We start from the raw sequence: 12,874 nt of genomic DNA on the forward strand, positions 1-12,874 counted from the left end.
GTGAATGAATGTGAATTCCTAAACAGGCACAGACTTTGCCCCTGAGTTTGTGGGTCCAGAGCCTTCCTTTAGGAAGGCTCTGGAATACCTCTCAGCCTCTGCCTTCTTGGTGTGCTCGCACAGGAGCATCCCCTCAAGAGTGATGTACTTGTTTTTGTTTGTTTGTTTGTTTGTTTTTTTGTAAGATTTTATTTATTTATTTGACAGACGGAGATCACAGAGAAGCAGGCAGAGAGGAGGAAGCAGGCTCCTCCCTGCTGAGCAGAGAGCCCCATGTGGGGCTTGATCCCAGGACCCTGGGATCATGACCTGAGCTGAAGGCACAGGCTTTAACCCACTGAGTCACACAGGTGCCCCTGATGTACTTTTTTTAAAAAGATTTTATTTATTTATTTGACACAGAGAGATCACAATTAGGCAGAGAGGCAGGCAGAGAGAGAGGGGGAAGCAGGCTCCCTGCTGAGCAGAGAGCCTGATGTGGGGCTCAATCCCAGGACCCTGAGATCATGACCTGAGCTGAAAGCAGAGGCTTTAACCCACTGAGCCACCCAGGCGCCCCAAATGATGTACTTTTTCATAGCAACTGGGGGGAAGGGAAAAGGTGGAGTGCCTAAACACAAACTACTATGGTTCCCACCATCCTCAGTCCATGATATATCTGAAGGCGGACATCCTCCAGTGAGACAAAATACCCATTTCTGATACTGTTTTCCTACTTAACAGAAATGCATGAAAGACTCTGTAAAGCCCTGTATCCCTACTTCTGGGGGTGGGGGCTGCCAGGCCAGTAATGGGAAGTGGGACCAGGGTGGTGGTACAAGGAGATGGGGCATGAGACTTCTGTCATAAGTGCATATCACTCAGGGCCTATGAGTTTCAGGAAAAGTCCATTAGAAAGTTGAGGGTCTTGAAATTAAACCTCTAGGGCGCCTGGGTGGCTCAGTGGGTTAAGCCACTGCCTTTGGCTCAGGTCATGATCTCAGGGTCCTGGGATCGAGTCCCGCATCGGGCTCTCTGCTCAGCAGGGAGCCTGCTTCCTCCTCTCTCTCTCTGCCTGCCTCTCTGCCTACTTGTGATCTCTGTCTGTCAAATAAATAAATAAAATCTTTAAAAAAAAAAAAAAGAAATTAAACCTCTGGGTACAACATAGCTTACAGGGCTCTTGGGAACCCCAGGGTATACATACTTAAGTCTAGTTGGGATGGGGACTAGCGTCACCCCCCATGAGCGTGCTGATAGCTGTGCCTACCAGGAGGGCAGGGAATCCCTGGGGATAGCAGGGCTCACCAACACCCCACCTCAGGGATCCTTCTCCACAGCTGGTTTCTCAAAGGACAGTCAGGGAGTGTCTTACCTCCTGGGCTGGGAAAGGGTGGAGAGTTATGGTCCTCGGTCTGACATTTGGCTCTTTGAGAACTCATGATCAGAAACAATTCGCTTTCCCCTCTCAAACTTGCACAGTGTGTCCACATCTAGAAAATGAAGACCCTTACTTAAGAGACTTTTAATTGGTCTGAGTTAATGAAAGTAATTGTTGTAGGTTATCACTCTGCAATACAGTTGTGCCTTTAAGTAGCAGTATTTTGAGATTACACAGTGATGAAACTACTCTTGGTAGAACTACTGGACTTCACAGAGCCTGTGGCTCCTACTTTGAGAAAGGCCAGAAACGTGGTGCTGTAGTTGCCTGTTTTCTGCAGGATGATGGGCAGGGCCTGGGAGCCACCTCCCTGTTAGAGAAGCCCAGATTCCTTGGGTATCTGCTGTGGGGCCTCACAGTGACTCTTGTATTTGTGCAAGAAGAAGCAGGGGGAAGTCAGCAAGGCCGCCAGCGCTGATAGCACCACCGAGGGTACGCCGGCCGATGGCTTCACGGTCCTCTCCACGAAGAGCCTCTTCCTCGGACAGAAGGTAGGCAGATGCGCGGCCTCAGTTGGCTCGCGGCCCTGGGACATTCAGGTGGAGGCCACCTCTGCTGCAGGAAGGCCTGGGGATTCCCGAAGGCCGCTCCTGGCCTGGTGGGTGTGGGTGGAAGAGCGGGCGGCAGGGACTTGCGGGATGGTCTCAGGGAGGGCCTCCGCAGGAGCGCTGGGGGAGACTGTCTCCAGGGTGGGAAGAGGAGATAGGGCTAAAAAGAGGGAAGGCCGCTCCTGTGGTGGGAGTTGGGAGGGGAGGGGGACAGTGACAGCCTGGGATTAGTCTGTGGAAGGAGCTGCTAATGTGGGATAAATGGGTCATGTAGCTCCGGCCAGAAAAACAGCCTGAAGTCAAAGTTGGGTCTTGGAAAAGGAAAGGTCTAGCAGGCAGCCTGCTGGCTCCCTCGCTTGCTGTGGAGGGCCCTGCAGGCAGAGCCTCTGATAGGGGCGGGATTGTTTCTAGACGTCCTTAGGTAACGGGACACTGAGCCACCTCTCGACTTTCCTCAAGCCAATCTTTTGTTTGTTTTAACCGTGGGCACTGTATTTTCAGCCATCCCAGTGATGCAGCTTTGCCAGGACGCCATGGTTTTGTAAAAAGATGACTCACTTTTGTTGAAAATAAAAATGATGCAAAGGCTTTTAAGACCTGAGAGTAAGAGTTAATTAATATTTCTCTATTAACACCCAAAAAAGGGGGGGTGGAGAGAGAGGGAATTCCACTTCTCTTAATTATTTTAATCCTTCATGAAAGAAAATGAAAGGCATGAATTTGACCTTCCGTGTAAATTGCTTTGTGGCTAACAGTTTGGTTCTGAAGCTGCATCATTTTTACAACCTCACTGTCAATTTTCTTTCGCATCTCAAGTGACACAGCCCTCCTGCTCCTGCCTTGCAAGTGCTCCTCCTCCCCTTCCCCCTCCTTCCTGTCCTGATTGCACTCAGGCTCTCATGATGCATTTCCGGTGGTGGACCCTGTGTTCCAGCAAATAACCATCGCCGCTGACATTTTATAACCATTATCTGTATTTTGTATGCATTTTTCAAAGGAAAAAAAAAAGCAGCAGCGCTTATCATCTTAAGGTCTGGGGCTTTGCAAGTTTTCGTTTAAGATATTTTTTATTTATTTTAAAAATTTCAACTCAGCAGCGAAGGCACCTGGGTCTGCTTTCACACCCTTTAATGTGTCCTTTGGGTCATATATTGGACGTTAACGTGAACTGTCATCCCATTTGCTGGGGTTTGGTGCTGCTCAGGAGGCACTCCGGTGTGCTTTAGATCCCCAGTGTAGACCGTCTGCTGGGCTGGCAAGCCTGCCATGCCGGTAGAGCCGTTCAGTCCCTCCCGCCGTCCCCACCATCCCTCACCCTTTCGTCCACCCCACCTTTGGGTGCCCCGACCCTGGCCTCTCCCTTCCCTCTTGGTTCTTGCTGCCTTCTCCAAAGCCAGCCTCCTCTCAGACCTCCTCGCACCCCCTGACCGGATGAAGTCAGGTATTTCCAGAATAGCCATACTCAGCCACGCCAGTTCCACAAATACGGACAGTACTCCATTCCAGGGTGGGGGGACTAGACAGCTCTAGAGAAGTACTGATACTGTCTAATAACTTATGGGGGCGGGGGAGGGGGTCCTTTAGTGTTTTTTAAGAACAGGAAAATGGAAGAGGAGACTTGACTGAGAAACTCATGTGCCCATTACTGATGTCCTGGCTTTGGAAGGGAGATCTGAGAGGACGGGTTGAGCTGAACACAGGGTAGAATGGCCTGCTGTCAGAGAGGGAGCGGAGTGCAGACCTAGAAAGACTACCGACCGGCTTTCCCACGTCCCACAGTCAGAGGTCAGCAGGGAAAAAGGGGCACCAGCTCCCACAAGGCTGCACTCCACGTTTGTGTGCTTCCAGATTAATACCTGAGATCCACACATCCAGGACAGGGCACCCCCAAATCCAGGGCCGCACATGCCCTTCTCCCCAATTGTGGCATTGCAGAATAAGGTGGCACTTCAGGTCAGCCTGGGCCCCAGCATCAGCAGTGTGCCGGCGGCCCTTCCTAGAACCCTGGCGCCTGAGGGGTGACATGCAGCTAGTGTTGGTTGTCCGGAGTGCTTTTTGCAAGCAGTACTTTCTGGCCCTTGATTGGCTGTTACCATGGGGTGAAAGTCATGGCATATAATGCAACAGGGGCAAGAGTCCTAAAACTGACGTGACTTTTCCCACAAAGCACATTTTAAAATGTCATTCTTACAAATGACAGTTTTGACTTAGACTTTTGGAAATGTCCTAAGAAGGGTACCCCAGAACGAAGACCATAGAGTGCCCGGTATACTTTGAATCTTGTTTTCCCATCTGTGACAGTGAAACCAAGGCTTGACTCTTGCAAGCAAGTGACAGTAGAGAAAGGTAATAGGGTGCCCTGCATGGCCCTGCTGGCCCGGTTGCTAAGCTACTCTCAGGAGAAGCCAGCCCAGGGCTGAGGAGGCTGGGATCTTGTTATTGTTGATGATCAAGTCTCAGGAGTAATCGTCCTCGTGACTCTGCTTTTATCCAATGTTCACACACATTGTTGCTGAGTTGTTTTAAAAAAGGAGATGGTTCTGTGAATCTGAATCCACCACAGGTTTTTGCTTTGTGGTTCAACAGAGATTCACAACTTCCTTTCAGAGATTTAAAAACCTGCGGTTTTATTGCCAAAAAATTTCTTCCAGGGTGTACTTCTAGAAATCTGGGTCAGTGGTAGTAAATGATGTAAGGCTTTCTTGGAAGGGTCATTATTATTTGAAGGAGTAGGGAAGGCAGCATGAGGAGGCTACAAGTGAGTCTCCAGGCGCCCCCAGACCGTTAGGATCGGAGCCACAGCCCCGTAGGCCACTGAAGGTGGGGGGCGGGGTACCATGGGTGTTCTTCCTCCCAGACATATACACCTGACTCGCAGGGGCTGGCACAGTGTCAAGAGAGAGGGAGCGAAGAAAGCAGCAGTGAGGACGGAGGGGTTGACATGCTCTTTCTACCCTATGGCTGAACAGTGCTGGCTTAGCTCCTGGGCCTCCAGCAGGGCCTGCCTCTGTCCTTCTCTTTGTGTGACAGGTTCTAGCCAGAGACGCACCAGATGCCACCTCCAGACCTGAGGCCTTTGAGAGACCTGAAGCTGGGGATGTGTGCAGGGTAGGCAGCAGAGCACAGATAAAGAAGCCCCTTCATCCCAGAGGCAGGTCAGGCGTGGGCCATGAAGAAAACATTGTTCTCCATCAGGGGCTACAAACAGTTTTGTGGAACACCTCACCCTTTCCATCTACCTTGGTTGAAATGGACTTTGGGGACAGGACAAGAGTGACATTTTGTAGGCTAGCACAAGGAAATGCAGCTGGTCATTCTTCTCCCTTCCTTGCCCATCGTGAGGCCATGAGAGACACCAAAATTGAAAATTATAGGCTAGATCCAACGTGTCACTCAGATACTGTTTATCAAATACCTTCATTTCCTAAAATTGAGTTTTTGACAATATATGTATATATAAATAGGGTTCCTGTAGCCAAGTAGGTCATGTCAAGGCATAGCCCACATGTCTGTTTAGTAGTTCCAAGCCATGGCTCCTTCCCTATCACTGGCAGGCCACCTGACCTGCTGTAAGTGATGGGGGCCAGCCTTCCCCTCCAGAAGGCCAGGTTGGCCCTGAGCTACCTCAGGTCCAAGCCAGGCCAAGGGCCCAGGTCCCGAGCTCTGACATTTCTGTTAGCCCTACTTTAAGAGAAGGGAGATGGCCATTTCACCTCAGAGTTGTTGGGAGGCTTGACATTCAAGTTCAACTCCGTGTCCCTCTAGCAACCTGAGCACCATCTCAGGCATTGTGTGGCACTCGGGGCTAAGAGTCAGCCACACTCTGCCTTCTAGGAGCTTCTAGTAATGAGTTCAGTCATGAGTAGAAAACAAGGATTGACATGGACATAAGAAGTAGAGGGAAGAAGTGGGCATAATAGAGGGGGACACTGGCTGTAGTAGAGCCAGTGGAGAGTAATCAGGGCCCAGAAGTGGAAGGGTCTTGTAGGACACGGGCTAAGTCCCCTTCTTCCAGTCCCACAGTCACGTAGGACCCTCTCCTGCTCTGTAACTGGAAGTCCCCCTTGGTCACTCTCAACAGTGGCCAGTAATCTTCGGATATTTTAAATTCCCCATACTGTGGATTAAAACTTGTTTTTCCATAATTTCCAGTGATGAGACAGGGAAGTAGTGACCTTATTCAAATTCTGAAATCATCAGTAACACTCCTCCCCACGCCCCACCTCTCAGAGAATCAGACTTAATATGAGAATATGCGCAGCTGTGCAGAGATCTTGTCTCTAAGGGAGGAGGGGATAGGACTTCCTAGGACAGGCCATCTTTCCTGGTCCTGCCAGGCTGATCTGTGCATAGCCACCGGACCACAGGATCCTTGTCAGTCCGCTGCACGCATGGCCTATTTGTATGTCATGCTCACGGGGTTTCTTCTCCTGTCCATGGGAGCTGTGGCCTTTGTTCTTGACCATTTCACTGTTGGCTTCTGTCCATGGGCCTGCCTGCCCAAGCCAAGCTGGTTACCCATTTGTCTTTCCAGAGTGCCTGCCCCGGCTTGTCCTTTCCCCTCCCCACCCCTTCCTCTCGCAGATAGACACAGAGTAATCCCCCCACCCGAAACACATGCTTTATAGTCCAGAGGTGGTTTTTAACAAATACTTCAATATATTTAACCACAACAAAACTGTTCTGCGACTCAGACCCTCAGCCTGGACCAGTGCTGAGCCTGGTGCCCAGCATAGGCAGAAAAGCAAGAGTCAGGCATAGGGGAGAGTGAGACAGTACTCCCTTAGCCATGAGTTCTCCTGGCTGTTGGTAGTGGCTCCCTGCGGTGCAGCGGTCTGGACTTCCAAGAGTGGGGCCCCTCTTGTCAGGAAGGTGAGGAGTCCAGAGAGAACTGGGGATTCTCCAAGGAATTTGTTCGGAAGCTCCCTGCCACCCCTCTCCCCCCACCCCCCCAAGTTTCTCCAGAGATCCCATTCCCCAGGCAGAGTCAGAGGTAGTCTTCTGGGGTCTTCTCTGCTAGCTGAATCAGAGCCCATGGAAATAGCTGGTTTTCCAAAGAGGTGATTACAAATTAAGTTCAGGAGCATCTACACAGTTGGGAGAAAGTAGTGTGAATTTTAAGGATTTGAACATACATATTTTTAAACAAACAGGAAAGCAAACTGATAGATCCTTTCCAAGTATCCTCCTCCATACCACACCAAATCAAGTGTTGCTTTCCCTTTTTCCTCCTTTCCCTTCATCCTCAACAACCTCCTGCTACTTCATAGTGTAGGATTTTGGGGTGGGTTTTTTTGGGTGGGAGGCAGGGAATATTAGCTTGAGTTTTTGTAAACAGCATTTGCTTAAAGTTAGATACAAAGATGCAGTACTTACATATCATGATCAAACCCTCTAACTTATCCTGAATCCTGACCCATTCACTTGCCTTCCTGGAGTGCCCCCTCCCCCTTCTGTCTGTGCCCACCCACACCCCTTCTTCCTGAACACAGCACTTAGCCCCTCACCCTGATGCTGGTCTCTTCTCTGCCACTGTCCCAGCCCCAGAGCCTGTAGTGCAGACAGCTGTGCTCTGTGAGACCTCCCCCTCACCGGTGGGCTTCCTCCAGCTTTGGGGATGTTGGCAGTCCACTAAAGCCCCCAGACCCCAGGAAGTCCCTGTGGAGAAAACCTGTTCCTCTTCTACCTTCCAGGCCTAACTAGAAAGGGAGCCGATTGCCCTGTGGCAGGGCCTGGCTGAGTCTTTCCCCAGCCCAGCGTAGGACTAGATTTATTTCCCCAAGTGCTTTCTCACAGAGGACGAGTTTTGGCTTAAGTGGGTCCCTTTTTTTTTTTTTTTTTGATAATCTACTGAGTGCTTCTGGGAATGAGAAATGTGGGTTTATATTTCTGGTGCTTAGAGAGTGTCAGGTTTTCTGTTTGGTTTTGTTTTCAACAAAATATTTGGCCCCAGCAGTTCAGTGCCTTGAAGCGAAGTTGCCAGGAGCCTCCCTGCCAAGCGTCTGCATATGGCCCTCTCGTCCGAGTGTGCGCCTCAGCTCCTGCCCTGCTGGGCCCTGCGGCTGCGGGCTGCTCGTCCAGCCCCAGGCACAGTTGATCCCAGGCGCCGGCTCCTCTGGGGGCTGCTTAGGCATCGCTCTTTGCTGCAGCTGAGGGGAATTCATGTCACTGAAAGATAAGCATCGTTACAGAGAGAGAGAGAGAGCAAGCCAGCGAGCGCACTTTGCTTCAGGCACTGGTATGTAAGAACAGGAGGGGAGAGAGTAGGACCCTGCACAGTGGTCCTGGGCCAGCTAAGTCCTCTTCCCCTTCTGACAGCTGAATCTAGAATTCAGGGCTTCTCTTCAGCCAGAGGGTTCCTATAGCAATGGGCTATCTGTGAGGAGGGAACCCATTCAGTGGCTTTTCAAAAAAAAAACCAGTTGGTTTTGTGCTCATGAAACTAGAGGAAATACTTGACCCAGAGGGGCTCAGCAAAGTGCAACTCTTGAAGGGCCACTGTCTCGCAGGAGAGCAGCTCTTTCTCGTCCTGTCCTTTACTAGAACTTCGGTATTACGTGACTAATAGACACGTAAAATTAGATGTTACTAAACCATAGACCATCTCGCTCTTGGCCACCTCTGAGCAGGGCAGGGGCCGGCCAGGAGGCAGGGTGAGGGAGACACACTGAAAGACCATGACCACTTGGAGGAGAATGGCAGAGCTCCTAGGGCTTTCCCAAACCAGCTAGGACTTGTGTACCATCCTGGGGCTCAAAGAGGAGGTCACATATACCGCCCTCCCACCCCCGGCAGTGAACACTCTGATTCTGGGTCCTGATAGCTGCTGTTACTTTGTTTCTTCAAGGGGAAGTGGATCTACCAGTCCACATGGCTTATGCCTCCCTTTTACCCCGAGCCTCACCCAGCGGGTCCTGGACCCTCAGCCTAGCTTGCTTCCTTCCAGCATCCTGAGCAGCACTTGAGTCTTGTCTGAAACGGATTCGTTTTAGCCAGCGACTCCCCATTCCCCTCTGTACCCAAGACAGCTGGAGTGTTCCCTGTCCTCCATCTGTATCCCAAGGCTCACTTCTCTGTGACTTCCCGGCTGTCCTGTTATTTCCCACCTCATGCTTTTCTTTTCAGCTGAACCTTATTCACAGTGAAATCAGTAATTTAGCCGGCTTTGAGGTGGAGGCCATAATCAATCCTACCAATGCTGACATTGACCTTAAAGATGACCTAGGTAATTGGGGATGGGGTTTGGCACCGCCAGCTGTCAGATGAAAAGTTATGGAGCCCAGAATTTAGGCTTTTCATCTTCTCAAACTTCAGGGGGGCAAGCCAAATTCCCAAATCCAAGATGGACATTTGAGGGTAAACCCCAAATGTTTACTCACACCAAGCCATTTCAAATGGAAGTGATCTGATGATGTTTCATTAAGTGCAATTGGCTACTTTCCCTGGTTGGTCAATATACTGCTATCTAAATTCTCTTCCATAATGATCATACTGACTGCTGGTTACCTGGGAGGGATTTTTAAAAAATGTGTTTGTTTTTTTTTATTTTTAGAACTGAAAAATCTCAGGTTGCTACAAAATGATAGTTTCTCCATTTAAGCCTTAATTAGAAATGACAAAGCTTAGACGCACTTGAAGAGCCAATTAAACTGCATTGGTTCATCATTGGCTTTAATCCACCAGCAAATTGGTTTCCCCAAAATTTACCACCTACTCAGCGTTTCCTATGACCGAAAACAGTATATGACTGCATGCCAACTTCGTGAATTATTTGATTAGAGGATAATATTGAACATCTCTGAGGGAGTTCCAATGGAGGAAAGCTCTGCCCCAGAGCTATGGTGTCTGCCCAGCTCAGGGAAAGGGAAGAGGTACTGCTCAGGTGTCCCAGTCCGTGGCTTGATGTTTGCACAGAGGAACTGTCCACTCAGGGGCTCAGTGAAGGCTCCTGTCTTCCTAGCTGTGAGCCTTGCCAGGCGCAGCAGATGAGCTAATGCCCACTGAGGCAGCCTCTTGCCTGATGCTGACCTAGGTATGTTTTTGAAGCCTTTTGTTTCCACCTTGTTTCCAGTTTCCACTGTGTCAGGTAGCAGCATCTCTTACCAGCAGAGATGCTCATTCTAGAGCCTGGGCCCAATCCTCGCAAACCAGATATAATTGTGGGCTGGAAACATGGGAACAGGGACTCAAGAATGCCCTGCCCAAACTTATTTTCCACCCATATACTTTCTTCATGCAGATATTTTCTTTAAGGAAAAAAAAAAAGGCCATAAACTAGAAAAGGCAGGGATCAAACCTAAAGTATGTTTTTATATGTAAAATACATGAAAATAAGATTGGCTAGAATAAACAGCAAACCTGAAAAAATATTTTTACCCATTGAGGGGGAAGATAAAGGCAGTTTTCTATGCACACATACTGTTTTCTTGGTTTTCAAGAGATGGCCCTCAAAGGCGGATAAAACGATGCGTGCCCTAAGACTAAAACCCCTGCTCTGAATGTTGCTGCCGACAAAATGGAGAAACTTGTCATTGTGGTTGGCCTGATAGTCCACATTTTTTTTAAAACAGATGCCATGTTTTTAGTAGTCTTCTCAATGGGGTGCCAGTTTTAGAGGCTTTTGCGAAGTGAAATGGGGCATTCGTTGTTTTGTTCTTTCTTTTAATCTTTGGAAATGATCTCATGTGTGTGTTTCTCTTTTTTTGGACATGTCATTCAAATGTTTAATTTAAACATGTCACATTTGATATTCCTCCTCCTCCTCCTCCTCTTCCTCACCCCCATCCACATGTGCGCACACTTCGTGGACTGATTGCCCCTTGGGCTCATATGTTGGAATCGACCAGGTAGGCCAGCCCTGCCATTGGGCCTTAGTAAATGTGCCTGTGCGTGGGTCTCGGTCCAACACAGTTGATATACATTTGTTTACCTGTTATAGTTGCAAGTTGTACAGGCTGACATTGCCTCGATCGACAGTGATGCTGTCGTTCACCCGACAAACACTGACTTCTACACCGGTGGTGAAGTAGGTAATGCCTAGCCGGGTGCTGCCGAGTGTGTGTGTGCATGGTCAGTCGGCCGCCGCAGACAGCTTGATCCTTTGACAGCTATGCAGGGCTGCATTCATTTCACACTTCCAGCCGTCCTGACCTTCCCGAGGTCTCCTGTCCCTGGGCTGTGACCACGAGAAATCGACAGCTAGCTGTCCGCCAGGGTGCCTCCCACAGCTCCCAGACAGATGGGCACACTTCTGGTTTGGAAACTGGTTCAGCAGCGTCCTTTCTGCATTTGCTTCACGAGGCGCAGCTTTGTTGGAGACTGGGTTCACCCTGGATTTCAGCTGCCAGGGGGATGGGCCGAGCGGCTGCCAAGCCTACTTCGGTGAGGTCCGGGCATCTGGATGTTTTGGCAGGAAGGCACAGGGTTAGAGCTAGGTGGAAGGGGCTTGAATCCCAGCCTTGCCGTTTCGTGGTTAGGAGGACTGGGCAAGGAACTTAAGTCCTCAGTGCCTCAGTTTCCCTATTGATGAAAGAGTGATCACGATGAGAGGCACCTGGGTCTGTGCCTGCCCTATGATGGGTGCTTCCTGTCTGGTCTCACCCTCACATGCACCTAGGATTTGGCCAGTAGCTAGCTGTGCTTGTCCCCAGCAGAGCACAGCATGCTGGTGGTAGATTTGAACATCACTTCCTAAAGCAGTGCCCTTTCTAATACAGGGCAAAAGTGCAGTCAGCCTGCAGGCTGAGGCTCCCGGGATTTTCCTGAGTGTCCCAGACACTGAAGTGCAAACAGTGTTAGCAGCCTGAGGCTGTCCAGCTCTGTTAAGCGTCACGAGCAAAGCCTGCCGTTCCTGGTCTGCCCTAGCCTCTGTGATTTGGGCTGATTACTCTCCTGGGCATTTTGGATCTGGAACATGGATGGAAAAGACACACTGGCCTGGAAGTCGGGATTCGCCAAGGCCTCCAGGCCAAAATGAAATCAGGCTGCAGGCAATAAACTCCACTTTCACAAGATGTTGGAGGAGTTTAAGAGCTCCTAAGTCAGGCAGCTTAAGAGAAAGATACTCCTTTTCTTAACCAAATGAAAACTCGATGGGAGGGAAGTACTTATTTGGAGGAAAATAAACAGTAAAGCGAAGAGCTTATTTTTCTGCCAGGAGTGACTAAAACCTGGGTTCACCCTGCCGTCCAGGACTTGGGAAGAGATGGAAATAAGCAAGCTTCCCCTGCAAAAGTATCTCCCCCAGTCCCAAGGAGAAGGGAAAGGGACTTTCTTTGATGTGGAAGGTGTGTGGTCAGCAAGATTCATGATGCCCAGAGGTACAACTGGAGGCTTTGAGATGGGGGCAGGAGCCAGTTCTGGGGTAACATGCAAGGAACCTAATCCTGCCAGAACCGTGATCACAACTGGTGTCTTTGGAATCGTGACCGTGCTAATACTTTGCCCTGTGAGGTACTTGCCCTCAGCCCACTGAGACGGGCAGGGGAGGCACTGTTAGCCTCGGTGACCTATCCGTCACCTGGCCCCCAGAGCTCAGCCAAGGTCATGTGGCACATCGCTCATGAACACTGTCACAGCTGGCAGGCACCTCACCAGGTCCAGACAGCTTTACTGGCTGAGGAGGACCCCAAGTGACTGTGCCAGAACCCAGGTCTTCCAAAGCCCATCTCAGTGCTGTTTCTAGTGAACCAGTCCAGACTAGTATTGAACCCATCTACCTTTGACATTTCCAAAAATAATGACAAACCAGATTCATCCATGGTCTCAATTGGTACCAGCTCCCACTTTGATGTGTGAGAGGGGAAAAGCAGAAGCTAGGACACGGTCGCTCCATTTCTTCCCTGGGTGTGAATTCCTGAGACCCGAGACTGCTGGAAGAAGGAATGCCAGTGCAGGAATGCTTAGC

General features: G+C 49.9%; 1 protein-coding gene and 1 long non-coding RNA gene across 7 annotated transcripts in view; one reads left to right on the forward strand and one right to left on the reverse strand.

The window, feature by feature from the left end:
* MACROH2A1 (macroH2A.1 histone) overlaps positions 1 to 12,874 on the forward strand; it is a 74,555-nt gene that overhangs the window by 47,521 nt on the left and 14,160 nt on the right. For 2 of the 6 annotated variants that reach the window (XM_082725749.1, XM_082725750.1), the window contains exons 5-6: positions 1,801 to 1,911; positions 9,094 to 9,193. In XM_082725749.1, coding sequence (XP_082581875.1) covers positions 1,801 to 1,911; positions 9,094 to 9,193 — 211 coding nt within the window. Of the gene's footprint in view, positions 1 to 1,800; positions 1,912 to 9,093; positions 9,194 to 10,906; positions 10,998 to 12,874 lie in introns of all 6 variants that reach the window. The other 4 variants (XM_082725751.1, XM_082725752.1, XM_082725754.1 and 1 more) reach the window with 3 other exon arrangements.
* LOC309862189 lies at positions 366 to 1,804 on the reverse strand. The gene is made up of 2 exons (XR_014310344.1): positions 1,134 to 1,804; positions 366 to 919 (listed from the first exon to the last, which is right to left on the reverse strand). It is a non-coding gene; the product is annotated as an uncharacterized lncRNA (long non-coding RNA).

The sequence above is a fragment of the Mustela nivalis genome, assembly GCF_964662115.1.
Source record: "Mustela nivalis genome assembly, chromosome: 3".
In the NCBI taxonomy this organism is placed as follows: Eukaryota; Metazoa; Chordata; class Mammalia; order Carnivora; family Mustelidae; genus Mustela; species Mustela nivalis.